Source organism: Pistacia vera, unplaced genomic scaffold (genome assembly GCF_008641045.1).
Source record: "Pistacia vera cultivar Batoury unplaced genomic scaffold, PisVer_v2 Contig1224, whole genome shotgun sequence".
NCBI classification, from domain to species: Eukaryota; Viridiplantae; Streptophyta; class Magnoliopsida; order Sapindales; family Anacardiaceae; genus Pistacia; species Pistacia vera.
In genome coordinates, this window is record NW_022195276.1 from 178,592 (window position 1) to 206,038 (window position 27,447).

At 35.0% G+C, this 27,447-nt stretch overlaps 2 protein-coding genes across 3 annotated transcripts; both read right to left on the minus strand.

Moving 5' to 3' along the window:
- Nucleotides 1–475: 475 nt before the first annotated feature.
- Nucleotides 476–20,121, minus strand: LOC116115925. 2 transcript variants are annotated; one of them, XM_031402064.1, is made up of 3 exons: nt 19,919–20,121; nt 19,670–19,788; nt 476–571 (listed from the first exon to the last, which is right to left on the minus strand). In XM_031402064.1, the coding sequence occupies exons 1-3, from the start codon at nt 20,089–20,091 to the stop codon at nt 552–554; spliced, it is 312 nt and encodes a 103-aa protein (XP_031257924.1). In that variant the 5' UTR covers nt 20,092–20,121; the 3' UTR covers nt 476–551. The 2 variants fall into 2 exon arrangements, with proteins under 2 accessions (XP_031257924.1, XP_031257932.1); XM_031402072.1 differs by lacking the exons at nt 19,670–19,788; nt 19,919–20,121 and adding exons at nt 2,363–2,481; nt 2,610–2,782.
- A 3,980-nt stretch (nt 20,122–24,101) lies between these two features.
- LOC116115799 (secreted RxLR effector protein 161-like) lies at nt 24,102–24,773 on the minus strand. Its single transcript, XM_031401937.1, has one exon. The coding sequence runs from the start codon at nt 24,771–24,773 to the stop codon at nt 24,102–24,104; it is 672 nt and encodes a 223-aa protein (XP_031257797.1).
- Between the last annotated feature and the right edge of the window lie 2,674 nt (nt 24,774–27,447).

A 27,447-nucleotide genomic window follows, 5' to 3' on the forward strand; every position in this document is an offset into this window, starting at 1 on the left:
CACCTTCGCCTTCGCCATCACTCGTTTACGTTCTCTTTGGGTGGATTAGGATTTAGAACACCATGTCATAATGATATTATATTCGAGGTGAAATCAGGAATTTTATTAGGGAGGGCTACAAATTTTTCTAACTAAACTATTTTTAACAAAACACGTTACAAGAACTTTTATTAATAGAAAAGAATAGGAGATTATCGTAGACTACCCCTTCACTTTTTAGATAGATTATTTTTAAAGTTTAAAACTGTATCATAAATACCCTTTACAGTATCAAATGGACCCTCAAAGTTTTAAATTTTTATCATGAAATACCCCTTTACGCTGACCCTGTCACATTGTCATTATGTTTGCAAAAAAATTTCTTATAAAACCAAATTTATCATTTTACCCTAACACTTTCTTATAAGTTACCATTTCATTCATCTACCACAAACAACAACATAACAGAGTTGGGGCAAAAGGATATCTATAATACAGTTGGAACTAAAACATGCATTGAAACCTTCTCTTGTGACGATGATAATCTGCCTGGCAAGAGCTCATAAGCCTTGCTAAAGAGTCGTTGCAAATCCTGCCGAAAACACATTACAAAATACATGTATAATTTTCCACTCCAACAAGAAGCACGAAAATAGATCTAAAACGTATAAAAAGTGCATTAAGTTTTTGCACAATACTATTCCAGCTGCTCGCATTCTAATTTAAAAGTAATTTTAAATGCACCTCAGAAATTTAAGAAACTTCAGTTATCTTCATCTATCCCCTAATTTCCCTGTATCAAGCTAAAAACATTCACCTATGTCCTAACAACCAGCGTGAAGGAACAAATAATTCCATTTTAACTAAATATCCACTCTTTTCTGCACCTTATAGGTATATTCATCCCAGCACAAAGACACGCTTCGCGACAATGATAGGATGCAAAGAGACAAATCTTAAAGGACAATGATAAGATTCAACAATAGCTTTTTAGCGCTAACATGGTTTTAGATTTATTTCCTATTTGATTAGGAGTAGGATTTTATTTTTTAAGCCTATAAACAAATAAAGGCTTCTATTGTTAGTGTTGACATGGTTAATTATAATGGAATATGAATATTGGTTTTTCTCCCCTATGGATTGTCTCTTGTTTTCTTAGTTCTTCTATTTCTTCTTTCCCCTCTTTCTGTTTGTTCTCTCTAGTCTATGCTCTCTTTATTCTCCCTATTTCTCTGTAGTCTAGTTTGTCTATCTTCTTCTTCTGCTGCTGTTTCAACAATAACATATGGAAGAATTTTTTTACAAATATTTACTAAGAACATGTCAGGATTATTGATTATTTATTAATCGGTGATGCCTATCATTGGAGGAATTACTGATTTCTTACTTTAGAATATTGAGATAATTATTCAACACAAGAATTGCTGTCAAGGTAATAGATCCGGTCGACAGTATACTAATAAGTTTTAACGACTATCACAATGCAATGATGGGTGATCCTGAACAACGAGTGATTGCAAGATTCTTGGGTGGATTAAGTAGTGACATACGAGATTAAATTTTCCTACAAACTCACCATACATCGTATGATGTTGCACAATCATTTTATGTATTGAATTGCACTTCAAAAGAAGAAAGATTGTGCTCAACCTCCACCTAACTCTGCTCCACCCCCAAATCTAGAAGGAATTTCTAATTTAATAGAACAACTCAAGAATTACATGAGTAAGTTCCCAATTAGCTTCATAAATTCATTGAGTGCTCCTAACATTAATTAATCCTATAATCATAATATCTAATAGATATGATAGCCAGTAACAAATATGTGAAGATTACAATTTCTAATATATTATTTTTTCTACTCCATTATTATTTATTTAAATAAATAACCAACATTTCTTAATATTTAGTTTTATATTGATACAACAAAGTTATTTATCTTATAAAAATAATAATAAACATATTTTACTGAATACTTACCTTAACAAAAAAATTTCATAACTTATTTAATAATTTATCATGATGAAGAAAAATAATTTTGTACATTGTATGTTATGTTATAATATGTTATGTTATGTTATGTTATTATGTTAAAGTTTGACTTTAGCAAGCTAACAATAAATTAAACATACAATTTAGATGTCAATTGTTCCGCTTTACTTGGAAATATTTCCGAGCAAAAATTGCCAACTAAATAATTTAGTGGCTAATGTAAATTGTTCTGCAACTAATCAAATAGTCCTTCGCACTTTCATAATCATCCTTATTTGGTTCTAGACCGTTGTTAAATTGGCAAAGTGAGAGTTACAAAGTGCATAGAGTAGACATTTAAGATGAAAACATACCAACATAATGCCATAAAAAATTAAGAAAAGAAGAGTACCTTCAGAGAGACAACCCCAGTTTTGATTGTTCAAAGACAGTAACGAAGTGAACAAGGCAGAGGCAGTAACACTATGTAATGGCATCAAAGACAGAGCCCCACCCAGCTCCACTGGAAGCCTGAATGAAAAACCCATACAACAATCCTTATTCAAGCTTAAAGACTACTTTAACACAACTGAACATTAAAACTTAACAAAATGGTAATAAAATAAATAAATAAACCCATAAGTACTGATCAAAAGTACCTGGAGTAGGTGCGCTTGTGAAGAGATGACAAGCGAGAAGCAGTGGTCGGCTTAATGGGAGAAGCTAGTCCGGTAAATTTACTCGCCGTTGAAGCGGACGGTGAGCGGCTGAGAAGGGTTTTAGCTGAAGCAGAAGTCAGTTGTAGGGTTCTTCTGCCACAATTGGCCGCCATGTTTCTTACTTTCTTTCACAGAACCCTCAAAACATATAGTTTCTGTTAATGGGCTGCCTCAACAAGAGGCCCATTAATACATCTCCTTATTTATTGGGCTTCAGTACCGAATTTTGGGTATGGATGAACCCTATTTTTTTGGGATTCCTCTCATATAAACAGTCCAACAGCGTTGGATCTACTTGAAGCATAACCCGAATGCAATTCTTTTTTTTTTTTTTAATATATTTTTACATGTTATAAACCGTAATAAATTTAGATAGATTTCATATTATATTGAATCCCTTTTTATTTTTATTTTTTCATAATGGTTGGGTTAGTTTGTCTATGATAATTCCTTATTTCCAAGTTTGTTTATTAAAACGCATCAGAATCAGCCCCCACAGGGCAGTGGTTATAAACCTTTAACAAATTTGGGATTTTGAAGTGGAAAGGTGCAAATTATAACTACATAAAATTGAGATAATAACATAACGTGGGACACTTATATATTTCAGAAATGGACAAGTCATGGGACCATCATGGTTGGGCTTACCTGCACCATCGCCTTCGCCTTCGCCTTCGCCATCACTCGTTTACGTTCTCTTTGGATGGATTAGGCTTTAGGACACCGCGTCATAATGATATTATATTCGAGGCGAAATCAGGAATTTTATTAGGGAGGGCTACAAATTTTGCTAACTAAACTATTTTTAACAAAACACGTTACAAGAACTTTTATTAATAGAAAAGAATAGGAGATTATGATAGACTACCCTTCACTTTTTAGATAGATTATTTTTAAAGTTTAAAACTGTATCATAAATACCCTTTACAGTATCAAATGGACCCTCAAAGTTTTAAATTTTTATAATGAAATACCCCTTTACGCTGACCCTGTCACATTGTCATTATGTTTGCAAAAAAAATTTCTTATAAAACCAAATTTATCATTTTACCCTAACACTTTCTTATAAGTTACCATTTCATTCATCTACCACAAACGATAACATAACGGAGTTGGGACAAAAGGATATCTATAATATAGTTTCAAACTTTAAAGATAATGTAGTCTATGATAAAAAGTGCAAAAGTAGTCATCGAATGATAAATTTAGAAACCTTAAGTGTAGATTATGATATCCTCCCAAAAAGAATTGTATACCTATATTAAGGACAAAACGAGTATTACCTTTCAATTTCTTCTTATCCAAAGAAACTCTAATTATATATATAAATAAAGTGAAGGAAAGTGCAATGTGAATGAAATGGATAAGAATGTCTAACGAAGGATTAATGTAAAATTGTAAATATATATGAAATAAATTTGTGGAACCATTAAGTTTATCTCACCTAAAGGCTTAAACATCAAATTTGTTCAAGAGTAATATTACACCCATAACTTTTTTTCACAAACTTTTTTTTATAATCCTGACATGATAACTCATAATTTGTCAATTGTAATTTATTAGGTGGGACTCATATGAAGCTTATTGCGAACTGTTACATTAGGGTTGTAAAGGAAATTTATGAGAAAATGTTGTGTATGTGACATTTTTCTTTGGTCAATAGCCTTTTCACATGAAACTTAATTTTTTTTTTTATTATTATTATTATTTTCTTACGTTGCCAACTATAAGAGAACAAGTTGATTAATATTATATGTAAAAGAAAAAAAGAAACTCTATTTATTTGATATGGAATAATAGAAACGAAGAATTGAAAAAAATAAAAAAGTATTAATGAATATATTAAAAATAAAATCATTACTATATGGGAGGTTTAAATTAATGGACTTTTTAATGATTTGAAGATTGTCATATTGATTTTACTCAAATAATTTGTCTACATCAAATATGAATTTCAAGTTGTTAAAGCTAATTTTATATTTAATTTGATCATTTCACATTTAAGATAAAATAATAGCAAAATTCATCCTAGTTTAATTATTTTTTCCAAAACGTTTGACCCGAGTTGTAGCCCGGGTCAGTTAACAAGTGGTTCCGTATGTGACACATCACATATGGTTTTAAAACATAATTTATAAGGGTTTGGTTGCCTTAATTAAGTTGATTGTTTTAAGTGAAATATACATGGTGAAAGACTGAAACCCAGAAGTAAACTTGTTTGAGCCCGATCAAAATGGACAATTTCTATTAAATTGAACCAGGGATTTAATGATATTGGCTGTTTATCCACGTATTCCAAACATCACATTACACTAAACAAACATCTATCTTTATGAAATTGTGTGTTCAAGGGCAGAGTAGATTGTCGAAGATATTAAAAGAAATCTGGGATGGTATAGCTCTTGAAGCTCATAAAAGCCAAGCACCGTTTATTAATTGTAATTTTCTATATACATATCACAATGTCATAGTCCCAGTAACCATTAAATTATAAACTAGAATAGACACCAATTAATGATAGTCCAACTACTCAATAACATGCAAACCTACCACACATTAAAGAGTGAATAGTACCTTCACCATTATCTTCAAAGAAGAATGCCCAATACCAAGAGCAATCCTTATTCATCACTGCTACACTGAAACTAGATGCTTGATGTTTCTGCCGAATTAAAGGCATTTCAGTCTCATTTGAGGTCAGAAATTGTCTTGCTTACAAGCTATATATATATATATATATGATAATCAACTAACCAACCAACAATTCCAACTATAAGTCTATCGCAGCTGCAAGTTCCCCGTTATATAGGACCTGTTTTAATGGCTATCGCAGCTACCAAATTAATTGTGAGGAATGGCATTGACAAGTTATGTCAGTGGTCCATCTAGACGGTTGAGTTTAATTGAATCCCAGCAGCAGAGCCTTATTGTACGCTGAACACTGTTGAATATATTGATACAACCTAGGTTTGGCTCAACTCAACTCAACACAACACAACAAAATCAAATATAAAGACGTTTCAATATGACAAATATTGTAGATGAAATGATAAACCCTTCGAACTATGCGTGTTTCAGAGTCCAATTAATAAGTATAGCAAACAGTAAATAGGTAGTTGAAATAACAAAGATTTGTCCATTCATTGTTGATTCAAATGAAAGAGTCGGGTCATAAATGATATTAGAATCCTTGATTCATGTGCAGTCGTATATTCATTGAAGGTTCTTTAGCCATACAGACGAAATTGCAATCAACGTTCAAGTTGCATACAAAAAGTGAAGTATTTTCTGTTAAAAAAAAAAATCACTTGGCCTCCCAACGGTAGTTGTGTCTCTTTCTCCATATCCCTTCTCTTGTATTTCCTTGTTAATTTAAAAGGATATTGTTATAACCCAAGCCTAATTAATCAATTCGCAACACAAACAAACACAATCAAGATTCAAGATCAAAACACACAAAAAATCAAGGCACGAATTTACCGTGGTTCATCTATCCAATCTTGGATAGACTACATCCACGTTGAGCTCCAAAATACGGATACTCACAGCACTAAAAGATTATCCAATAATTACAAGAAGAAAACCATACAAATATGCCGAAATAAAGCAACACTTAACCTAGGCCTATTCGCTCAAGAAACTCTCTACAATCTGCAAGAAACAGAGGACTTAAACCAGCCTCAAGAAGGAAACGCAACCCTCTCTCTAACCTACCCAGATTATTCCCAGAAAGCCTCAGCAAATACCCAACCTTGGTTGCTCTCTAATCTTTCGCACGAACCCTAACTTTTCAGATTAGAAAATAATGCGGCTGTTCACAACATTGTTGCTTCTTTTATATATGCCCATATCAGCAAATATCAGCCCTTGGATCTGTCTTGATCTGACGGCAGGGATTCCTTCAATTAACTTAAATGAAACGACCCCGTTTTTGGCTTCACATTATTTTTTCAGTCTTCACCTTGAAGCCAACTCTCTTCCTTTCATTTATTTTCCATTCTTCTTTTCCATTTCTGGACTTCTTTTTAGTGCAGTAAGCTATCTCATATTTCTTCTCAACTCTAAGAGAAAATGTTTATCTGATGTGAAGCAAGTTCAAGCACTGCTTGAACTTGGCTGTGGTCACTACTTTGGTTCCTATGTCTGCTAGATTCTCTTCAATAGGCACCTTCTAAAAGATTAATTTCTCCCTTTGCAATCAGGTCTCTGACGAAGTGATGCCTGACATCCACATGTTTTGTTCGTTCGTGATACACCGGGTTCTTGCTCAGGTGGATGGCACTCTGACTGTCGGAGTAAACTGTTGATGTGTCATTCAACATATCTGCTTCTTTCAGAATTCCTTGCAACCATGTTGCTTCCTTGAATGCATCTGAAATTGCCACGTACTCTACTTCAGTAGTGGAAAGTGCAACCAGTGGTTGCAATTGTGCTTTCCAGCTAACACAGTTGCCTCCCAGTGTAAAATAATAAGCAGTTGTGGACTTCCTGGAGTCTCGGTCACCTGCAAAATCTGCATCTACATACCTAACCAAATCAAGTGATGCATATCTTTTACAGAAAATTAAACCAATCTGAACAGTGCCATTAATGTATCTCATCAACCATTTTAAAGCATTCCAATATTCATTTCCAAGATTTGACATGAACCTGCTTAATAGAGATATTGCATATGCTAAATCAGGTCTGGTGGATATCATGGAATACATTACAGAACCTATGACATTAGAATAAGGGACATTCTCCATTTTCAGCCTATCCAAATCTGTTTTTGGGGATTGTGACTTACTAAGTATGAAATGCTTTGCTAAGGGCATTGTCACTGCTTTGGATTCATTCATACCAAATTTTGAAGCCAGTTTCTGTAAGTATGAGGATTGATGGAGTTTAAGGGTATTTGCACTTCTATCTCTATCAATCATCATTCCTAGTATTTTCTTTGCCTTCCCTAAGTCATTCATATCAAACTCAGTATTTAATTTGGCCTTTAAAGCATTAATTTGAGACATGGACTTACTAATTATTAACATGTCATCTACATATAACAGAAGATAGATTGGCATGTTATTCATACAGGCAAAATAGAAACAGTTGTCATACATGCTTCTAGTGAATCCATTTCCTATTATGAATGCATCAAACCTCTTGTACCATTGTCTAAGGGACTGTTTAAGTCCATACATAGATTTATTCAGTAAGCATACATAATCAGGCAGTTTATCCTTAAAACCTAAGAGTTGACTCATGAATATTTTCTCATCCAACTCACCATGCAAGAAAGCAGTTTTAACATCCAATTGGTCTATCTCTAAGTCATATTGAACAACAATTGCTACCATGATTCTAGTTTTAAATTTAACTATTAGAGAAAATATTTCAATAAAATCAATACCTGCCCTCTGAGTGTAGCCCTTAGCCACTAACCTTGCTTGGAATCTTTGTGGATCAGATTCATTTATCCCTTCTTTCAGTTTGTACAGCCATCTGCATTCCATCAACTTCTGATTCTTTGGCTTTGGAACTAGTGTCCAGGTTTTGTTTGAGTGCAATGAATCCATCTCTTCTTCTATAACAGCCACCCATTCTTTTATGTCCCTTAAACTCATTGCCTCATCATAGGTGTTAGGTTCTGATCGATGTACCTCTGAACCAGCTAGGAGTGTTGTATAGATCAGGTCAACATAGATGTACCTTGTAGGAGGTCTGATCTCCCTCCTGACTCTGTCTCTGGCTAACTGATATTGGGCCAGATTACCATGCTGATCCAATTCAGCATTGTCAGGAGGGTGATCTTCATCCTCTTGCTCTTGAGTTTGCTGTGGCTAATCTTCAAGTGGATCAGTCTCATCTGTTTGGATGTAATGATCAGGATTTGTTTCAGGCTCCACCTCAAACTGAGTTGTCCCAGTTTGTCTAGAGGTTTCAAAATCTTCTTATGAGCTACCTGCACTGTTAGTGCCAGATTTACAAGGAAAAACAGCTTCATTGAAAATCACATCCCTACTAACAATTACCCTTACCCCTGGGGCAGCCCTTTCCCACAGCCTATAACCCTTAGTTCTCTCTTGATATCCTAGAAAAACACACTTAAGAGATCTTGGCTCTAACTTTCCATCTCTGGTATGTGCATATGCAGCACATCCAAAGACTCTTAGGTGTTCAAGAGATGGTCTCCTCCCAGACCACCTTTCTTCAAGGCATTTAAAGTCTATTGAGCTAGAAGGGCTTCTATTTATAAGATAGACTACTATACCTAGTGCTTCCCCCCAAAAGGTTTTTGGTAGACTAGCTGTGAATGAAAGGCATCTAACCCTCTCTAGAAGGGTTCTATTCATTCTCTCAGCAACCCCATTCTGCGGAGGGGTTCCCCTAACTGTCCCATGCCTCAAAATTCCCTCTTCTACACAGTAAGAGTCAAACTCCTGGTTACATAATTCTACGCCATTGTTTGTCCTAAAGGTTTTCACCTTCCTATTAACTTAGTTTTCAACCAGGTTTTTCGAGCCTTTAAACTTAGTTAAGGCCTCATCCTTGGACTTAAGAAGGTACACCCATACCTTCCTACTATAATCATCCACAATGGAGAGGAAATAGCAATTCCCTCCATGTGTCCTAACCCTTTCAGAACCCCAAAGGTCTGCATGCACATAATCCAACCCTTTTTCAGCCAGATGAGTTCCCTTTTGGAAACTCATTCTGTGCTATTTTCCCAACACACAAACTTCACAGAAAGTTAATTCAGATATGGATTCCTTACCAAAATAGCCTTGTTGGCTTAACACTGTCATACCTTTTTGGCCTATGTGGCCAAGTCTCAAATGCTATTTCTCTGTAGCAGTCAGATTAGTAGATGATAAGGCAGAATTTACAGTGAATGCACAATGTTGACCACAAAGAATGTACAATTTCATTATTCTTATACACAACTATGGATCCTTTTTCTGCCTTATAACTATATCCAGCTTCATCCAATGTTCCTAAAGAAATCAGGTTTCTTTTAAGGTTAGGTATATACCTTACTCTGGTTAACATTATGACTTTACCATTATTTAACCTAATGGTTATGTTTCCTATACCTTGAACCTTACAAGAGTGATTATTATCCATGAAAACAGTTTCTAACTCTCCTTTCCTAAAGTTCTGGAACCATTGGATGTTTGGGCTCATATGAAAGGTGCATCCCGAATCTAGAATCCATTCCTTACTGCTAGCTTGGTTTGAGACAGTGAGGGCTTCTGAAATTTCAATGCCAGTGCTAGTGCTAGCTAGATTACTCTTTGTATTGTGCTATTTTTGTTTCTTTATCCAATCATAGCAGTTCTTCTTAAGGTGGCCTAGTTTATTACAATGAAAACACTTCCTAGTTTCTCCCTTAGACTTGTTATTCTTCCCTTTTTTTCTTAGTCTTAAGGTTCATGTGTTGTTGGAAATTCTTGTTACTATCCTTTCCTAGTTGTCCAGGATTTATCCTACTCTTGACAAACAAGTTATTTCCATTCATTTTCTGTATTTTTAACTCCAATTTCCTAGATCTCAGGCCAGCTATAATCAGGTCAACACTGGGAACTGTCCTAGTGTATTGTAAAGCATTTTTCACCACTAAGTACTCATCAGGCAATGAATTTAACAGTATCATTGCCAAACTAGAATCTTCTAACTCTTGATCCGTACCTTTCAACACTAATGTCATCTTAAGAAACTCATCAAGGTTTTCTTCTACAGACTTAGTAACATCCATTTTATAAGAGAATAAAGCTCCTTTAAGGAATGCTAAGTTTGGTGCAGACTGTAAGGAATAAAGGGATTCAAGTTTACCCCAGAGTGTGAGCGGTGTTTCCATGCCATCTACCTTTCGCAGGACTGCATCAATCAGATTCATTATGATTAGATTATAGGCTTCCTCATCCACTTCAGCCTTCTTTTTCGATTTCTCTTCAGACCACTTGGTGGTGTCTTTTTCCAGAGCAAGCCTTACCTTATTATGTGAAATGAAGGCCTTCATCTTCTTTTTCCATGTATTAAAATCGATCTTCCCATCGTATTGGGAGATCTCCATATGAGTAGTGCTCATTGTACTATAATGACAGGGCAGGACAGTCTAAGGTGTACGTGGCGTTGTTATACCAAAGGTCGCCAAGTACTGCTAGACAGTTTTTAAGGTGGTTACTGGTTTTCCAGCCGAGATACCCTTAAACTTATCAAACAAGACGAAAGTAACAATACTACTACAAGGGGCAAGACAGACTAAGGTGTATGTGGCGTTGTTATACCAGAGGTCGCCAAGTACTGCTAGGCAGTTACTGGTTTTCCAGCCGAGATACCCTTAAACTTATCAAACAAGACGAAAGTAACAATACTACTACAGCCCCTAGGCAATACCAAGATTTCTCCCCCTGACTCGTGTTTGTGACTCAGATTAACCACTTCAACCGGATTTAGGACGATTTGAAACCTTAAAGCTCTAGAAGCCTTTAATTCGAAAAACCCCCAAATCCTAACAAAACTCTAATTTTGATTTTGCATGAATTTCGTCGATCCCTTGTGTTTGTGACCTAATCTCACGAATTAATCCCAAAACTCAGCAAGATTCGAAGTCCTAATGATCTAGGAACCTTTAAATCAAAAAAACCCCAAAACTGACAAACCCTAATTTCGAATTCGTCAAGAATTAAACGATTTCTAAACCTAGATATACCTTAGAACTTTGGCTCTGATACCACTATTATAACCCAAGCCTAAGTAATCAATTCGCAACACAAACAAACACAATCAAGATTCAAGATCAAAACACACAAAAAATCAGGGCACGAATTTACCGTGGTTCGTCTATCCAATCTTGGATAGACTACATCCATGTTGAGCTTCGAAATACGGATACTCACAGCACTAAAAGATTATCCAACAATTACAAGAAGAAAACTATACAAATCTGCCGAAATAGAGCAACACTCAACCTAGGCCTATTTGCTCAAGAAACTCTCTACAATCTGCAAGAAACAGAGGACTTAAACCAGCCTCAAGAAGGAAACGAAACCCTCTCTCTAACCTACCCAGATTATTCTCAGAAAGCCTCAGCAAATACCCAACCCTAGTTGCTCTCTAATCTTTCGCACGAACCCTAACTTTTCAGATTAGAAAATAATGCGGCTGTTCACAACACTGTTGCTTCTTTTATATATGCCCATATCAGCAAATATCAGCCCTTGGATCTGTCTTGATCTGACGGCCAGGATTCCTTTAATTAACTTAAATGAAACGACTCAACCATCGAAGAGCTCTGGCTCTAATGTACTATTCGTAACAACGCCGACGTCGCAGGGAACTTTGAGATCCCTTCGAAGTTGGTCTTACAGTGAACTAGAGAGCCGTGGGACACTTATATATTTCAGAAATGGACAAGTCATGGGACCATCATGGTTGGGTTACCTGCACCATCGCCTTCCCTTCGCCTTCGCCATCACTCGTTACGTTCTCTTTGATGGATTAGGCTTAGGACACCGCGTCAAATGATATTATATTCGAGGCGAAATCAGGAATTTTATTAGGAGGGCTACAAATGTAACTAAACTATTTTAACAAACACGTTACAAGAACTTTATTAATAGAAAAGAATAGAAGATTATGATAGATAACCTCACTTTTTAGATAGATTATTTTTAAAGTTTAAAACTGTATCATAAATAACCTTTACAGTATCAAATGGACCCTCAAAGTTTAAATTTTATAATGAAATACCCTTACGCTGACCCTGTCACATGTCCTTATGTTTGCAAAAAAAATTCTTATAAAACCAAATTTATCATTTTACCCTAACACTTTCTTATAAGTTACCATTTCATCATCTACCACAAACGATCAATAACGGAGTTGGGACAAAAGGATATCTATAATATGTTTCAAACTTAAAGATAATGTAGTCTATGAAAAAAGTGCAAAAGTAGTCACGAATGATAATTTAGAAACCTTAAGTGTAGATTATGATATCCTCCAAAAAGAATTGTATACCTATTAAGGACAAAACGAGTATTACCTTTCAATTTCTTCTTACCAAAGAAACTCTAATATTATATAAATAAAGTGAAGGAAAGTGCAATGTGAATGAAATGGATAAGAATGTCTAACGAAGGATTAATGTAAAATTGAAATATATATGAAATAAATTGTGGAACCATTAAGTTATCTCACTAAAGGCTTAAACATCAAATTGTTCAAGAGTAATATTACACCCATAACTTTTTTCACAAACTTTTTTTATAATCCGACATGATAATCATAATTTGAATTGTAATTTATTAGGTGGGACTCATATGAAGCTTAGTGCGAACTGTTACATTGGGTTGTAAAGGAAATTTATGAGAAAATGTTGTGTATGTGACATTTTCTTTGGTCATAGCCTTTTTACATGAAACTTAATTTTTTTTATTATATTATATTTCTTACGTTGCCAACTATAAGAGAACAAGTTGATTAATATTATATGTAAAAGAAAAAAAGAAACTATTTATTGATATGGATAATAGAAACGAAGAATTGAAAAAATAAAAAAGTATAATGAAATTATAAAAAATAAAATCATTACTATATGGGAGGTAAATTAATGGACTTTTTAATGATTTGAAGATTGTCATATTGATTTTACTCAAATAATTTGTCTACATCAAATGAATTTCAAGTTGTTAAAGCTAATTTATATTTAATTTGATCATTTCACATTTAAGAAAATAATAGCAAAATTCATCCTAGTTTAATTTTTTCCAAAACGTTTGACCCGAGTTGTAGCCCGGGTCAGTTAACAAGTGGTTCCGTATGTGACACATCACATATGGTTTTAAAACATAATTTATAAGGGTTTGGTTGCCTTAATTAAGTTGATTGTTTTAAGTGAAATATACATGGTGAAAGACTGAACCCAGAAGTAAACTTGTTTGAGCCCGATCAAAATGGACAATTTCTATTAAATTGAACCAGGGATTTAATGATATTGGCTGTTTATCCACGTATTCCAAACATACATTACACTAAACAAACATCTATCTTTATGAAATTGTGTGTTCAAGGGCAGAGTAGATTGTCGAAGATATTAAAAGAAATCTGGGATGGTATAGCTCTTGAAGCTCATAAAGCCAAGCACCGTTTATTAATTGTAATTTCTATATCATATCACAATGTCATAGTCCCAGTAACCATAAATTATAAACTAGAATAGACACCAATTAATGATAGTCCAACTACTCAATAACATGCAAACCTACCACACATTAAGAGTGAATAGTACCTTCACCATTATCTTCAAAGAAGAATGCCCAATACCAAGAGCAATCCTTATTCATCACTGCTACACTGAAACAGATGCTTGATGTTTCTGCCGAATTAAAGGCATTTCAGTCTCATTTGAGGTCAGAAATTGTCTTGTTACAAGCTATAATATATATATAGATAATCAATAACCAACCAACAATCCAACTAGTCTATCGCAGCTGCAAGTCCCCGTTATAAGGACCTGTTTTAATGGCTATCGCAGCTACCAAATTAATTGTGAGGAATGGCATTGACAATAGTCAGTGGTCCATCTGACGGTTGAGTTTAATTGAACCAGCAGCAGAGCCTTATTGTACGCTGAACACTGTTGATATATGATACAACCTAGGTTTGGCTCAACTCAACTCACACAACACAACAAAATCAAATATAAAGACGTTTCAATATGACAAATATGTAGATGAAATGATAAACCCTTCGAACTAGCGTGTTTCAGAGTCCAATTAATAAGTATAGCAAACAGTAAATAGGTAGTTGAAATAACAAAGATTTGTCCATTCATTGTTGATTCAAATGAAAGAGTGGGTCTAATGATATTAGAATCCTTGATTCATGTGCAGTCGTATATTCATTGAAGGTTCTTTAGCCATCACAGAAATTGCAATCAACGTTCAAGGTGCATACAAAAAGTGAAGTATTTTCTGTTAAAAAAAAAACCACGGCCTCCCAACGGTAGTGTCTCTCTCCATATCCCTTCTCTTGTATTTCCTTGTTAATTTAAAAGGAATTGTTATAACCCAAGCCTAATTAATCAATTCGCAACACAAACAAACACAATCAAGATTCAAGATCAAAACACACAAAAAATCAAGGCACGAATTACCGTGGTTCATCTATCCAATCTTGGATAGACTACATCCACGTTGAGCTCCAAAATACGGATACTCACAGCACTAAAAGATTATCCAATAATTACAAGAAGAAAACCATACAAATATGCCGAAATAAGCAACACTAACCTAGGCCATCAGCTCAAGAAACTCTCTACAATCTGCAAGAAACAGAGGACTTAAACAGCCTCAAGAAGGAAACGCAACCCTCTCTAACCTACCCAGATTATTCCCAGAAAGCCTCAGCAAATACCCAACCTTGGTTGCTCTCTAATCTTTCGCACGAACCCTAACTTTCAGATTAGAAAATAATGCGTGTTCACAACATTGTTGCTTCTTTATATATGCCATATCAGCAAATATCAGCCCTTGGATTGTCTTGATCTGACGGCAGGATTCCTTCAATTAACTTAAATGAAACGACCCGTTTTTGGCTTCACATTTTTTTTCAGTCTTCACCTTGAAGCCAACTCTTTCCTTTCATTTATTTTCATCTTTCTTTTCCATTTCTGGACTTCTTTTTAGTGCAGTAAGCTATCTCATTTCTTCTCAACTCTAAGAGAAATGTTATCTGATGTGAAGCAAGTTCAAGCACTGCTTGAACTTGGCTGTGGTCATACTTTGGTCCTATGTCTCTAGATTCTTCAATGGCACCTTCTAAAAGATTAATTTCTCCCTTTGCAATCAGGTCTCTGACGAAGTGATGCCGACATCCACATGTTTGTTCGTTCGTGATACAACGGGTTCTTGCTCAGGTGGATGGCACTCTGACTGTCGGAGTAAAATGTTGATGTGTCATTCAACTATCTGCTTCTTTCAGAAATCCTTGCAACCATGTTGCTTCCTGAATGCATCTGGAAATGCCACGTACTCTACTCAGTAGTGGAAAGTGCAACCAGTGGTTGCAATTGGGCTTTCCAGCTAACACAGTTGCTCCCAGTGTAAAATAATAAGCAGTTGTGGACTTCTGGAGTTCGGTCACTGCAAAATCTGCATACATACCTACAACAAATCAAGTGATGCATATCTTTTACAGAAAATTAAACCAATCTGAACAGTGCCATTAATGTATTCATCAACCATTTTAAAGCATTCCAATATTCATTTCCAGATTTGACATGAACCTGCTTATAGAGATATTGCATATGCAAATCAGGTCTTGGTGGATATCATGGAATACATTACAAACTATGACATTAGAATAAGGGACATTCTCCATTTTCAGCCTATCCAAATCTGTTTTTGGGGATTGTGACTTACTAAGTATGAAATGCTTTGCTAAGGGCATGTCACTGCTTTGGATTCATTCATACCAAATTTTGAAGCCAGTTTGTAAGTATGAGATGATGGAGGTTAAGGGTATTTGCACTTCTATCTCTATCAATCATCATTCCTAGTATTTTCTTTGCCTTCCCTAAGTCATCATATCAAACTCAGTATTTAATTTGGCCTTTAAAGCATTAATTTGAGACATGGACTTACTAATTATTAACATGTCATCTACATTAACAGAAGATAGATTGGCATGTTATTCATACAGGCAAAAAAAACAGTTGTCATACATGCTTCTAGTGAATCCATTTCTATTTGATGCATCAAACCTCTGTACCATTGTCTAGGGATGTTTAAGTCCATACAAGATTTATTCGTAAGCATACATAATCAGGCAGTTTATCCTAAAACCTAAGAGTTGACTCATGAATATTTTCTATCCAACTCACCATGCAAGAAAGCAGTTTTAACATCCAATTGTCTATCTCTAAGTCATATTGAACAACAATTGCTACCATGATTCTAGTTTTAAATTTAACTATTAGAGAAAATATTTCATAAAATCAATACCTGCCCTCTGAGTGTAGCCCTTAGCCACTAACCTGCTTGGAATCTTGTGGACAGATTCATTATCCCTTCTTTCAGTTGTACAGCCATTCGCATTCCATCAACTTCTGATTCTTGGCTTTGGAACTAGTGTCCAGGTTGTTTGAGTGCAATGAATCCATCTCTCTTCTATAACAGCACCCATTCTTTTATGTCCCTTTAACTCATTGCCTCATCATAGGTGTTAGGTTCTGATCGATGTACCTCTGAACCAGCTAGGAGTGTTGTATAGATCAGGTCAACATAGATGTACCTTGAGGAGGTCTGATCTCCCTCCTGACTCTGTCTCTGGCTAACTGATATTGGGCCGATTACCATGCTGATCAATTCAGCATTGTCAGGAGGGTGATTCATCTCTTGCTCTTGAGTTTGGTGGCTAATCTTCAAGTGGATCAGTCTCATCTGTGGATGTAATGATCAGGATTTGTTTCAGGCTCCACCTCAAACTGAGTTGTCCAGTTTGTCTAGAGGTTTCAAAATCTTCTTGAGCTACCTGCACTGTTAGTGCCAGATTTACAAGGAAAAACAGCTTCATTGAAAATCACATCCTACTAACAATTACCCCTACCCCTGGGGCAGCCCTTTCCCACAGCTATAACCCTTAGTTCTCTTGATATCCTAGAAAAACACACTAAGAGATCTGGCTCTAACTTTCCATCTCTGGTATGTGCATAGCAGCACATCCAAAGACTCTTAGGTGTTCAAGAGATGGTCTCCTCCCAGACCACTTTCTTCAAGGCATTTAAAGTCTATTGAGCTAGAAGGGTTCTATTAAGATAGACTACTATACCTAGTGCTTCCCCCAAAAGGTTTTGGTAGACTAGCTGTGAATGAAAGGCACTAACCTCTCTAGAAGGGTTCATTCATCTCTCAGCAAACCATTCTGCGGAGGGGTTCCCCTAACTGTCCCATGCCTCAAAATTCCCTTTCTAACAGTAAGAGTCAAACTCTGGTACATAATTCTAAGCCATTGTTGTCCTAAAGTTTTCACCTTCCTATTAACTTAGTTTTCAACCAGGTTTTCGAGCCTTTAAACTTAGTTAAGGCCTCATCCTTGGACTTAAGAAGGTACACCCATACCTTCTACTATAATCATCCACAATGGAGAGGAAATAGCAATTCCCTCCATGTGTCCTAACCCTTTCAGAACCCCAAAGGTCTGCATGCACATAATCCAACCTTTTTCAGCCAGATGAGTTCCCTTTTGGAAACTCATTCTGTGCTATTTTCCAACACACAAACTTCACGAAAGTTAATTCAGATGGATTCCTTACCAAAATAGCCTTGTTGGCTTAACACTGTCATACCTTTTTGGCCTATGGGGCAAGTTCAAATGCTATTTCTCTGTAGCAGTCAGATTAGTAGAGATAAGGCAGAATTTACAGTGGAATGCGTTGCACAATCATTTTATGTATTGAATTGCACTTCAAAAGAAGAAAGATTGTGCTCAACCTCCACCTAACTCTGCTCCACCTCCAAATCTAGAAGGAATTTCTAATTTAATAGAACCACTCAAGAATTACATGAGTAAGTTCCCAATTAGCTTCATAAATTCATTGAGTGCTCCTAACATTAATTAATCCTATAATCATAATATCTAATAGATATGATAGCCAGTAACAAATATGTGAAGATTACAATTTCTAATATATTATTTTTTATACTCCATTATTATTTATTTAAATAAATAACTAATATTTCTTAATATTTAGTTTTATATTGATACAATAAAGTTATTTATCTTATAAAAATAATAATAAACATATTTTACTGAATACTTACCTTAACAAAAAAAATTTCATAACTTATTTAATAATTTATCATGATGAAGAAAAATAATTTTTTACATTGTATGTTATGTTATAATATGTTATGTTATTATGTTAAAGTTTGACTTTAGCAAGCTAACAATAATTTAAACATACAATGTTCAATAAAAAATAATTTTAATTTTAATTTATTACAAAATGTTTTAGATCAGAGGGCAGTTTTTGTCTAAACAGTTTATAAAAGATTCTATTCCATTAACAATTCCTACCGTAAGTAAACAATATAATCCTATTTTATTCTCTTCTCTTCTCATCTACCATTCCCATTCCAATTTCATAATATTCCATGAAGTAAACATGGCCTCAGTTCTTCTATTCCTACTAGATTTCCCCCTTTCTTTCTGCTCTCCCTAGTCTATCCTCGGTTTTTTCTCCCTATTTCTCTATAATCTATCTTGTCTATCTTGTTCTTCTGCTGGTTCTCCATCACTCCTACAAAAGCAAATATATAATGCTTCTCTCACAGCACATTTAGTTTAAGATCTTCTACTGTTCTAACCTTTACAATATTCTTAGGCACCCAAATCTACAACACTACGCATAGTGAAATTCAATTTTCAACTCCAAATCAATTAAAACTTTGCATACAAGAACACCTGGTCTCCATCAAAAAAGAAAAAAAATAGTATTTCCAAACATGAACTCTACTCAAGAAATAAATACCTCTATATATTTCATTTAGTCCACCAATATGCACAATTAAACAAACTTGTTCAAGCCCTCTTCTATTTTTGCCAGGTTAAACACTTCACTATATCAACCAACCACCACAATGAGATTTTTAGTATCTTCCAAAGACAAATTTAATTCAACTTTGAGTAAGTGATTCAGGGAAGCAAAATAGCTTAATAAGATTGTTGAGTATCTCCAAATAAAGCTACAAGAGCAAAGTAACCCAACTCAACTCCAAAAAGATCATGATACACGCAAACAATCCGGCTTATATAGAATCAAAACAAAGTAAAATAAAATAAAAATCACACCTATTTAAAATAGCCCTTCACACTTTCATAATGATCCTTATTTGGATCTAGACCGTTGTTAAATTGGCAAGGTAAGAGTTACAAACAAAGTGCATAGAGTAGACATTTAAGATGATACCACACCAACATAATGCCATAAAAAATTAAGAAAAGAAGAGTACCTTCAGAGAGACAACCCCAATTTTGATTGTTCAAAGACAGTAACGAAGTGAACAAGGCAGAGGCAGTAACACTATGTAATGGCATCAAAGACAGAGCCCCACCCAGCTCCACTGGAAGCCTGAATGAAAAACCCATACAACAATCCCTATTCAAGCTTAAAGACTACTTTAACACAACTGAACATTAAAACTTAACAAAATGGTAATAAAATAAATTAAAAAAACCCATAAGTACTGATCAAAAGTAACCTGGAGTAGGTGCGCTTGTGAAGAGATGACAAGCGAGAAGCAGTGGTCTTCTTAATGGGAGAAGCTAGTCCGGTAAATTTACTCGCCGTTGAAGCGGACGGTGAGCGGCTGAGAAGGGTTTTAGCTGAAGCAGAAGTCAGTTGTAGGGTTCTTCTCCCACAATTGGCCGCCATGTTTCTTACTTTCTTTCACAGAACCCTCAAAACAAATGGTTTCTGTTAATGGGCTGCCTCAACAAGAAGCCCATTAATACATCTCCTTATTTATTGGGCTTCTGTACCGAATTTTGGGTTCAAATGAACCCTATTTTTTTGGGATTCTTCTCATATAAACAGTCCAACAGAGTTGGTCTGTTGGATCTACTTGAAGCATAACCCGAATGCAATTCTTTTTTTTTTTTATATATATATATATTTTTACGTGTTATAAACCGTAATAAATTTAGATAGATTTCATATTATAAGATAATTGAATCCCTTTTTTTTTTTTTTTTTTTTCCATAATGGTTGGGTTAGTTTGTCTATGATAATTCCTTATTTCCAAGTTTGTTTATTAAAGCGCATCAGAATCAGCCCCACAGGGCAGTGGTTATAAACCTTAACAAATTTGGGATTTTGAAGTAGAAAGGTGCAAATTATAACTACATAAAATTGAGATAATAACATAACGTGGGACACTTACATATTTCAGAAATGGGCAAGTCATGGGACCATCATGGTTGGGCTTACCCACCATCACCTTCACCTTCACCTTCGCCGTCACTCTTTTACGTTCTCTTTGAATGGATTAGGATTTAGGACACCACGTCATAATGATATTATATTCGAGGCGAAATCGGGAATTTTATTAGCGAGGGCTACAAATTTTTCAAACTAAACTATTTTTAACAAAATACGTTACAAGAACTTTTATTAATAGAAAAGAATAGGAGATTATCATAGACTACCCTTAAATTTTTTAAATTTATTATTCAGATAATAACTTTAGCACTTTTTAGATAGATTATTTTTAAAGTTTAAAACTCTATCGTAAATACCCTTTACATTATTAAATGGACCCTCAAAGTTTTAAATTTTTATCGTGAAATACCCCTTTACGCTGACCGTGTCACAATGTCATTATGTTTGCAAAAAAAATTCTTATAAAACCAAATTTATCATTTTACCCTAACACTTTCTTATAAGTTACCATTTCATTCATCTACCACAAATGATAACATAACGGAGTTGGGGCAAAAAGGTATCTATAATACAGTTTCAAACTTTAAAGGTAGTGTAGTTATGATAAAAAGTGCAAAAGTAGTCATCCGAATGATAAATTTAGAAACCTTAAGGGTAGATTATGATATTCTCCCAAAAAGAATTGTACACCTATGTTAAGGACAAAATGAAAATTACCTTTCAATTTCTTCTCATCCAAAAGAAACTCTAATTATATATAAAAATAAAGTAAAGGAAAATGCAATGTGAATGAAATGGATAAGAGAGTCTAATGAAGGATTAATGTAAAATTGTAAATATATATGAAATAAATTTTTGGAACTGTTAAATTCATCTCACCTAAAGGCTTAAATACCAAATTTGTTCAAGAATAATGCTACACCTACAACTTTTTCTCACAACTCAACTCATAATTGGTTAATTTTAATTTGTTAGGTGGGACTTAGATACGATTTATTACGAGCTGACCAATTGTGAACTGTTACATCAGAATTGTAAAAGGAAATTTGTAAGAAGAGGTTAGGTATGTGACATTTTTCTTTGGTCAACAGCCTTTCACATGAAACTCAATTTTTTTTCTTATTATTATTATTTTCTTACATTGCCAACTATAAGAGAACAAGTTGATTAATATTATATATAAAAGAAAAAAAGAAACTCTATTTATTTGATATGGTATAATAGAAACCAAGATTTTTTTTTTTTTAAAAGTATTAATGAATATATTAAAAAATAAAATCATTATTTTTTTACTATATGGGAGGTTTAAATTAATGGACTTTTTAATGATTTGAAGATTGTCATATTGATTTTACTCAAATAATTTGTCTACATCAAATATGAATTTCAAGTTGTTAAAGCTAATTTTATATTTAATTTGATCATTTCAGATTTAAAAAAAAAAATAATAGCAAAATTGATCCTGGTTTAATTATTTTTTCCAAAACGTTTGACCCGAGTTGTAGCCCGGGTCAGTTAACAAGTGGTTCCGTATGTGACACATCACATATGGTTTTAAAACATAATTTATAAGGGTTGGGTTGCCTTAATTAAGTTGATTGTTTTAAGTGAAATATACATGGTGAAAGACTGAAACCCAGAAGTAAACTTGTTTGAGCCCGATCAAAATGGACAATTTCTATTAAATTGAACCAGGGATTTAATGATATTGGCTGTTTATCCACGTATTCCAAACATCACATTACACTAAACAAACATCTATCTTTATGAAATTGTGTGTTCAAGGGCAGAGTAGATTGTCGAAGATATTAAAAGAAATCTGGGATGGTATAGCTCTTGAAGCTCATTAAAGCCAAGCACTGTTTATTAATTGTAATTGTAATTTTCTATATACATATCACAATGTCATAGTCCCAGTAACCATTACATTATAAACTAGAATAGACACCAATTAATGATAGTCCAACTACTCAATAACATGCAAACCTACCACACATTAAAGAGTGAATAGTACCTTCACCATTATCTTCAAAGAAGAATGCCCAATACCAAGAGCAATCCTCATTCATCACTGCTACACTGAAACTAGATGCTTGATGTTTCTGCCGAATTAAAGGCATTGCAGTCTCATTTGAGGTCAGAAATTGTCTTGCTTACAAGCTATATATATATATAGAAGCAACTAACCAACCAACAATTCCAACTATAAGTCTATCGCAGCTATAAGTTCCCCGTTATATAGGACCTGTTTTAATGACTGTCGCAGCTACCAAATTAATTGTGAGGAATGGTATTGACAAGTTATGTCAGTGGTCCATCTAGACGGTTGAGTTTAATTGAATCCCAGCAGCAGAGCCTTATTGTACGCTGAACACTGTTGAATATATTGATACAACCTAGGTTTGGCTCAACTCAACACAACACAACAAAATCAAATATAAAGACGTTTCAATATGACAAATACTGTAGATGAAATGATAAACCCTTCGAACTATGCGTGTTTCAGAGTCCAATTAATAAGTATAGCAAACAGTAAATAGGTAGTTGACATAACAAAGATTTGTTCATTGATTGTTGATTCAAATGAAAGAGTGGGGTCATAAATGATATTAGAATCCTTGATTCATGTGCAGTCGTATATTCATTGAAGGTTCTTTAGCCACACAGACGAAATTGCTATCAACGTTCAAGTTGCATACAAAAAGCGAAGTATTTTCTGTTAAAAAAAAAAATCACTTGGCCTCCCAACGGTAGTTGTGTCTCTTTCTCCATATCCCTTCTCTTGTATTTCCTTGTTAATTTAAAAGGATATTGTTATAACCCAAGCCTAATTAATCAATTCACAACGCAAACAAACACAATCAAGATTCAAGATCAAAACACACAAAAAATCAAGGCACGAATTTACTGTGGTTCGTCTATCCAATCTTGGATAGACTACATCCACGTTGAGCTCCGAAATACGGATACTCACAGCACTAAAAGATTATCTAACAATTACAAGAAGAAAATCATACAAATCTGCCGAAATAGAGCAACACTCAACCTAGGCCTATTCGCTCAAGAAACTCTCTACAATCTGCAAGAAATAGAGGACTTAAACCAGCCTCAAGAAGGAAACGCAACCCTTTCTCTAACCTACCTAGATTATTCCCAAAAAGCCTCAGCAAATACCCAACCCTAGTTGCTCTCTAATCTTTCGCACGAACCCTAACTTTTCAGATTAGAAAATAATGTGGTTGTTCACAACACTGTTGCTTCTTTTATATATGCCCATATTAGCAAATATCAGCCCTTGGATCTGTCTTGATCTGACGGCTAGGATTCCTTCAATTAACTTAAATGAAATGACCCCGTGTTTGGCTTCACATTATTTTTTCAGTCTCCACCTTGAAGCCAACTCTCTTCCTTTCATTTATTTTCCAGTCTTCTTTTCCATTGCTGGACTTCTTTTTAGTGCAATAAGCAATCTCATATTTCTTCTCAGCTCTAAGAGAAAGTGTTTATCTGATGTGAAGCAAGTTCAAGCAGTGCTTGAACTTGCCTGTGTTCATTACTTTGGTTCTCATGTCTGCTGGACTCTCTTCAGTAGGCACCTTCAAAAGATTAATTTCTCCCTTTGCAATCAGGTCTCTGACGAAGTGATGCCTGACATCCACATGTTCTGTTCGTTCGTGATACACCGGGTTCTTGCTCAGGTGGATGGCACTCTGACTGTCGGAGTAAACTATTGTTGTGCCATTCAACAGATCTGCTTCTTTCAGAATTCCTTGCAACCATGTTGCTTCCTTGAATGCATTTGAAACTACCACATACTCTACTTCAGTAGTGGAAAGTGCAACCAATGGTTGCAACTGTGCTTTCCAGCTAACACAGTTGCCTCCCAGTGTAAAATAATAAGCAGTTATGAACTTCCTGGAGTCTTGGTCACCTGCAAAATCTGCATCTACATACCCAACCAGATCAAGTGATGCATATCTTTTACAGAAAATTAAACCAATCTGAACAGTGCCATTAATGTATCTCATCAACCATTTTAAAGCATTCCAATGTTCATTTCCAGGATTTGACATGAACCTGCTTAATAGAGATATTGCATTTGCTAAATCAGGTTTGGTGGATATCATGGAATACATTACAAAACCTACGGCATTAGAATAAGAGACATTCTCCATTTTCAGCCTATCCGAATTTGTTTTTGGGGATTTTGACTTACTAAGTATGAAATGGTTTGCTAAGGGCATTGTCACTGCTTTGGATTCATTCATACCAAATTTTAAAACCAGTTTCTGTAAGTATGAGATTTAAGGGTATTTTCACTTCTATCTCTATCAATCATCATTCCTAGTATTTTCTTTGCCTTCCCTAAGTTCTTCATATCAAATTCAGTATTTGATTTGGCCTTTAAAGCATTAATTTGAGACATGGACTTACTAATTATTAACATGTCATCTACATATAACAGAAGATAGATTGACATGTTATTCATACAGATAAAATAAAAACAGTTGTCATACATGCTTCTAGTGAATCCATTTCCTATTATGAATGCATCAAACCTCTTGTACCATTGTTTAGGGGGCTGTTTAAGTCCATACAGAGATTTATTCAGTAAGCATACATAATCAGGCAGTTTTTTATCCTTAAAACCTAAAGGTTGACTCATGAATATTTTCTCATCCAACTCACCATGCAAGAAAGCAGTTTTAACATCCAATTGTTCTATCTCTAAGTCATATTGAACAACAATTGCTAGCATGATTCTAATAGTTTTAAATTTAACTACTGGAGAAAATATTTCAGTGAAATCAATACCTGCCCTCTGAGTGTAGCCCTTAGCCACTAACCTTGCTTTGAATCTTAGTGGATCAGATTCATTTATCCTTTCTTTCAGTTTGTACAGCCATCTACATTCCACCAACTTCTGATTCTTTGGCTTTGGAACTAGTGTCCAGGTTTTGTTTGAGTGCAATGAATCCATATCTTCTTCCATAGCAACCATCTATTCTTTTCTGTCCTTTGAACTCATTGCCTCATCATAGGTGTTAGGTTCTGATCGATGTACCTTTGAACCAGCCAGGAATGCTGTATAGATCAGGTCAACATAGTTGTACCTTGCAGGAGGTATGATCTCCCTCCTGACACTGTCTCTGGCTAACTGATATTGGGTCAGATTACCATGCTAATCCAATTCAGCATTATCAAGAGGGTGATCTTCATCCTCCTGCTCTTGAGTTTGCTGTGGTTGATCTTCAAGTGGATCAGACTCATATGTTTGGATGTAATGATCAAGATTTGTTGCAGGCTCCACCTCAAACTGAGTTGTCCCAGTTTGTCTAGAAGTTTCAGAATCTTCTTGTGAGCTACCTGCACTGTTAGTGCCAGATTTACAAGGAAAAACAGTTTCATTAAAAATCACATCCCTACTAACAATTACCCTTACCCCTAGGGCAGCCCTTTCCCACAGCCTATAAGCCTTAGTTCCCTCTTGATATCCTAGAAAAACACACTTAAGAGATCTTGGCTCTAACTTTCCATCTCTAGTATGTGCATATGTAGCACATCCAAAGACTTTTAGGTGTTCAAGAGATGGTTTCCTCCCAGACCACCTTTCTTCAGGGCACTTAAAGTCTATTGAGCTAGAAGGGCTTCTATTTATAAGATAGGTTGTTGTACCTAGTGCTTCCCCCCAAAAGGTTTTTGGTAGACTAGCTGTGAATAAGAGGCATCTAACCCTCGCTAGAAGGGTTCTATTCATTCTCTCAGCAACCCCATTCTGCTGAGGGGTTCCCCTAACTGTCATATGCCTCAAAATTCCCTCTTCTACACAGTAAGAGTCAAACTCCTGGTTACAGAATTCTAAGCCATTGTCTGTCCTAAAGGTTTTCACCTTCCTATTAACTTGGTTTTCAACCAGGCTTTTCCAGCCTTTAAACTTAGTTAAGGCCTCATCCTTGGACCTAAGAAGGTACACCCATACCTTTCTACTATAACCATCCATAATGGAGAGGAAATAGCAATTCCCTCCATGTGTCCTAACCCTTTCAGGACCCCAAAGGTCTGCATGCACATAATCCAACCCTTTTTCAGCCAGATGAGTTCCCTTTTGGAAACTCATTGTGTGTTGTTTTCCCAACACACAAAATTCACAGAAAGTTAATTCAGATATGGATTCCTTACCAAAATAGCCTTGCTGGCTTAACACTGTCATACCTTTTTGGCCTATATGGCTAAGTCTCAAATGCCATTTCTCTGCAGCAGTCAGATTATTAATGATAGGGCAGAATTTACAGTGAATGCACAATGTTGACCACACAAAATGTACAGCCCATTTTGTTTGACCCCTTCAAGCAAAATTTCATTATTCTTATACACAACTATGGATCCTTTTTCTGTCTTATAACTACATCTAGCTTCATCCAATGTTCCTAAGGAAATCAGGTTTCTTTTAAGGTCAGGTATATACCTTACTCTAGTTAACATTATGACTTTGCCATTATTTAACCTAATGGTTATGTTTCCTATACCTTGAACCTTAGAAGAGTGATTATTACCCATGAAAACAGTTTCTAACTCTCATTTCCTAAAGTTTTGGAACCATTAGATGTTTGGGCTCATATGAAAGGTGCATCCCGAATCTAGAACCCATTCCGTACTGCTAGCTTGGTTTGAGACAGTGAGGGCTTCTGAAATTTCAATGCCAGTGCTAGTGCTAGCGAGATTACTCTCTGTATTGTGCTATTTTTGTTTCTTTATCCAATCATAGCAGTTTTTCTTAAGGTGGCCTGGTTTATTACAGTGAAAACACCTCCTAGTTTCTCCCTTAGACTTGTTATTCTTCCCTTTTTT

Excerpts from the sequence above, each read along its gene's own strand:
- LOC116115925 (XM_031402064.1), bottom strand. The coding sequence starts at position 20,091 with ATGGCGGCCAATTGTGGGAGAAGAACCCTACAACTGACTTCTGCTTCA. Across the intron at positions 19,789-19,918 it reads CACAAGCGCACCTACTCCAG|GCTTCCAGTGGAGCTGGGTG; the intron begins GTTACTTTTGAT and ends TTTTTCATTCAG. Across the intron at positions 572-19,669 it reads TTGGGGTTGTCTCTCTGAAG|GATTTGCAACGACTCTTTAG; the intron begins GTACTCTTCTTT and ends TGTTTTCGGCAG.
- LOC116115799 (XM_031401937.1), bottom strand. The coding sequence starts at position 24,773 with ATGGAGAATGTCTCTTATTCTAATGCCGTAGGTTTTGTAATGTATTCC.